Here is a 5,488-nt window from a genome sequence, read left to right on the forward strand (position 1 = left end):
GCAGCCATCATAACACAAAGAAAAGAGTATACACTTACTGAAAGAACAGAAACTTCTCTTGAAGCTTCATAAACAATTACAATAGAGGCAGAGACAGTCAACAGAATGATCATGTATAGAAGACAGAATACAAAATTGGAATGAGTCTTTGCCACACACACAACCCACATAAGAAACAGGCATATACTCACTCTGAGTATAAAAAAGTGCTACATCACCATTCAAACTACTCTGCACATATATATTCTTTCTATAAATGATCAGTTTGAAAGTTATATATCAATACAAAGAACAATAGCATTCATCTGATAAGCTGAAAGTACACAAAGACAAGAGAGTGATGCAAAAACTAGTATGAGTGAATATAATGCAGAGATCTTTATCTGTTATAATCTCAATGATATGGAGACTCTGAACAATTTCATCTATAACAAGTCAAAATAAAATTCATAAACAAAGAGAAGAGTATTGCATACACTCAGCACAATCTGTTCAAATGACAGTGTTTTCTCTGAAATGTATAAGATTGCTAAACATTTTATACTTACTTCAAGCAAGAGATGTGACTGATGAATAGCTAGTGAAATGAATCATATCATACAAAACTTGTGTATGAAAATGCATTTTTTTGAAAGCAGTGGGTGCAGAAGAGAGGTATGAGGGATAAAGAAGAGAGCCACTGAAGATACACAATGCCTCTAAGAGGGTGGATGAAAGTGAGGAATCAGTATGAGAGAAGAGAGGGGGATTGATATGGACAGGAGAGGTAGAATTGAGAGCAGCAGAAGAAGCACAGACAGTGGAAGAGGCAGAGACAGCAGAGAAGGCAGAGACAGCAGAGGAGATAGAAACACAAACAGAGACAGAGAGAGCAGCAATAGAAGATAACATGGAGGCATCCACCATCACATCATCATCATAAGCATCACCATCACTGCTCACATCCACACCAGCAACCTTGCCAACTGCTTCACCTATGTTTTCATCATTAGTCAAGACATTCATGTTATTATCATCATGTCTGACCCTCACAACAGTGTCAGACATGACCTTCTCAACAGAAGCAAGATTATGCAAGAGAGGGTCATTGAAAGAGAAGCTTGAACAATCACAAATCAGATGTGCACTCTGACAATAAGAAGTAGAAGCTAGCAACAATTAGCAATGATTAGCAACTGTGAAAGCCATCAATTCACAGTCAAATTAGCTTTTGACAAGATTTGATTGATGAGAACTTATCAGTAGATCAGCTGATGTGACTAGAACAGTGTGAACCATGATGATCAGATGTTATATTATAGAACAGAGAGGGCTAGACATTTGATAGAATAAGATAGATATATAGAACAATTGAAAACAAGGCAGAGAAGGTCAAACAAACAGATGTGAGCAAACAAATAGAATGGGATAGTTGCAAACATAGTGTGGTTAGTGATGAGATGATGTTGTTGTGATAGAAATTCTTGTGCATATGAAGTGAGGGTGTCTTACCATTTTGGGTTAGACAACACATGATTACAATAAGAGCTTGATGAATGTGTGCTACAAATGCTTCAGAAATAGTGCACTGCAAAGATGGATGTGGACAGCAGAACATCATCACAAGGATATAGACAGATTTGATAGAGGAGGATGTAGTAATTTCAGCTTATTATTCTTCCATGGTGTATGCCACCCTCTATTATCAAGGATGGTGTACACTACCACACTAGTTATTTCATATAAGAGAAGCTGCAAAGCTTAGAAGCTTTGAGAAGCTCAAGCAACCTTTGAACCACATATAGAGTATATCTCTGTCTTATAAAGAGTCTGATATATTGATTCAATATCTTCAATGAAAAAATTCACAGAAAGCTCAATAAAACAATGAAAATATATACATAGAGAAAAATTAATCAGAGTGAAAAAAAATAAAACAGAAATGAGTAAAGCAGTGAAGTGAATATCTGAATCTCTATAAGAATAAATAACAGATATTTATCTAATAGAAAGTGAAGAAAGAGAAGAAAGAGTGAGAGTAGAAATGAAAGTGAAAAAAAATGAATAAATTATAAGAAAATCAGAGATAGAAGCAATAATAGATATACACAGAATGATATCTGAAATAACTATAAAGTATTAACAGTCATTATAATATAAAGAAAAGAGTGTATACTTACTGAAAGAATAGAAACTCTTTTTGAAGCTTTATAAATAATTGTAACAGAAACAGAGACAGTCAACAGAACAGTTATATACAGAAGACAGAATATAAAATTGAAATAAGTCTTTATCACACATACAACTCACACAAGAAATAGATATATACTCATCTTAAGTATAAAAAAGTACTATATTATCATTTAAACTACTCTGTATATATATATTCTTTCTATAAATAATTAGTTCAGAAGTTATATATCAATATAAAGAATAATAATATTTATCTGATAAGTTGAAAGCATATAAAAATAAGAGAGCAATATAAAAACTGATATGAGTGAATATAATATAGAAATTTTCATCTATTATAATTTTAACAATACAGAGATTCTGAACAATTTCATCTACAATAAGTTAAAATAAAATTTATAAATAAAGAAGAGAATATTGTATATATTTGATACAATCTGTTTAAATAACAGTGTTTTCTCTGAAATATATAAAATTGCTAAATATTTCATACTTACTTCAAGCAAGAAATACAACTGATGAATAGCTAGTGAAATGAATTATATTATATAAAACTTATATATAAAAATATATTTTTTTGAAAGCAGTGAGTGTAGAAGAAGAGTGTAAGAGATAAAGAGAAAAACTGCTGAAGATATACAATATCTTTAAGAAAGTAGATGAAAGCAAAAAATCAGTATAAAAGAAGAGAGAGAAATTGATATAAGCAGAAGAGATAGAATTGAAGACAGTAGAGAAAGTATAAACAGTGAAAAAGACAGAGACAGTAGAGAAGATAAAAACAGCAGAGAAGATAAAGATATAAACAGAGACAGAGAGAGCAGCAACAGAAGATAATATAAGAGTATTTATCATTATATTATTATTATAAGCACTGTTATTATTGCTTATATCTGCATCAGCAATCTCATCAACTGCTTCACTCATATTTTTATTATTAATCAAAATGTCTATATTATTATTATTATATTCAATCTCTATAATATTATCAGATGTGATCTTCTCAACAGAAGTAAGATTATATAAGAGAGAGTCATTGAAAGAAAAATTTGAACAATTGTGAGTCAGATATATACTCTGATAATAAGAAATAGAAGCTAGCAATGATTAGCAATTACAAAAGTCATTGATTTGCAGTCAAATTAGCTTTTGATAAGATTTAATTGATAAGAACTTATCAGTAGATTGATTGATATAACTAGAATGATATGAACTATAATAATTAGATATTATATTATAGAACAGAGAGAACTAGATGATTTGATAGAATAGAATAGATATATAGAACAATCAAAAATAAGACAGAGAAGATTGAATAAAGAAATGTGAGTAAATAAATAGAATAGAATAGTTGTGAATATAATATGATTAGTAATGAGATAGCATTGTTGTGATAGAAATTCTTGTATATATAAAGTAAGAGTGTTTTACTATTTTGAGTTAGACAATGCATGATCACAACAAGAGCTTGATAAACACACACTATAAATATTTCAGAGATAACATATTACAAAGATGAGTGTGAATGACAGAACATTGTCATAAGAGTGTAGATGAATTTAATAGAGGAGAATATAGTAATTTCAGCTTATTATTCTTCTGAAGTATACACCACTCTCTATTATCAAGAATAGTGTACACTATTGCACTAGTTATTTTGTATAAGAAGAGCTGCAAAGCTTAGAAGCTTTGAGAAGCTCAAGCAACTTTTGAATTACAATAATACTGTCTCATTACTAATCATACCACATTTACAACTATCTCATTCTATTCATTCACTCACATCTCTTTATTTAATCTTCTCTGTCTTGTTTTTGATTATTCTATACATCTATTCTATTCTATCAAATTATCTAGCCTTCTCTGTTCTACAATATAGCATCTGATTATTGCAGTTTATATTATTCTAATTGTATCAGCTGATTTATTGATAAATTCTCATCAATCAAATCTTATTAAAAGCTAATTTGACTGCAAATCAATAACTTTTGTAATTGCTAATTATTGCTAACTTCTACTTCTCATTGTCAGAATATATATCTGATTTATAATTATCTAAACTTCTCTTCTGATAGTCTCTTTTTATATAATCTCACTTCTGTTGAGAAGATTGCATCTAACAATGTTATGAGAATTAAATGTGATGATAATAATATAAATATCTTGATTAATAATGAAAATATAAGTGAAGCAGTTGATGAGATTGCTGATATAAATGTGAGCAGTGATAATAATGCTTATAATAATAATATAATGACAGATGCTCTTATATTATCTTCTATTACTGTTCTTTCTACTCTCATTTATATCTCTATTTTCTCTGCTATCTTTGTTTTCTCTGCTGTCTCTGTCTCTTCTACTATCTGTACTTTCTCTACTGCTCTCAATTCTATCTCTTCTGTTTATATCAATTCTCTTTTCTTTTTTCACACTGATTTCTTGCTTTTACTTATTCTTTTAGAGATGTTGTATATCTTCAGCAGTTTCTCTTTTTATCTCTCATATTCTTCTTCTATACTCACTGCTTTCAAAAAAACATATTTTTATATATAAATTTTGTACAATATAATCTGTTTTACTAGCTATTTATTGATTGCATCTTTTACTTAAAGCAAGTACAAAATATTTAGCAATTTTATATATTTCAGAGAAAATACTGTTGTTTAAACAGATTGTATCAAGTATATACAATACTTCTCTTTTCATTTATAAATTTTATTTTGACTTGTTGTAGATGAAATTATTCAGAGTCTCTGTATTATTAAAATTATAGCAGATGAAGATCTCTGTATTATATTTATTCATATCAGTTTTTGTATTACTCTCTTATTTTCATATATTTTCAGCTTATCAGATAAATATTATTATTCTTTATATTGATATATAACTTCTGAACTGATTATTTATAGAAAGAATATATATATACAGAGTAGTTTGAATGATGATATAGCATTTTTTTATATTTGAAATGAGTATATATCTGTTTTTTATATAAATTGTGCATGCAGCAAAGATTTATTTCAATTTTATATTCTATTTTCTATATATAATTATTTCATTGATTATCTCTGTCTCTGTTGTAATTGTTTGTGAAGCTTCAAGAGAAGTTTCTATTCTTTCAGTAAATATATATTTTTTTCTTTACATTATAATAACTGCTAATACTTTATAGTTATTTTAGATATTATTTTATATATATCTATTACTGCTTCTGTCTTCAATTCTCTTACAATTTATTCATTTTTCTTCACTCTCACTTCTATTTTTATTCTTTCTTCTTTTTCTTCACTTTCTATTAGATAAATATTCATCATTT

General features: G+C 28.5%; 1 protein-coding gene across 1 annotated transcript; it reads right to left on the bottom strand.

Moving 5' to 3' along the window:
* Nucleotides 1-549: 549 nt before the first annotated feature.
* HCBG_01213 (uncharacterized protein) lies at nt 550-1,047 on the bottom strand (the record flags this gene model as incomplete). The annotated part of the gene is made up of 1 exon (XM_045428263.1): nt 550-1,047. One exon carries the CDS (start codon nt 1,045-1,047, stop codon nt 550-552), a length of 498 nt encoding a protein of 165 aa, XP_045292238.1.
* Nucleotides 1,048-5,488: the final 4,441 nt, after the last annotated feature.

This window comes from Histoplasma capsulatum (genome assembly GCF_000150115.1).
Source record: "Histoplasma capsulatum G186AR genomic scaffold supercont2.1, whole genome shotgun sequence".
Classification (NCBI taxonomy): domain Eukaryota; kingdom Fungi; phylum Ascomycota; class Eurotiomycetes; order Onygenales; family Ajellomycetaceae; genus Histoplasma; species Histoplasma capsulatum.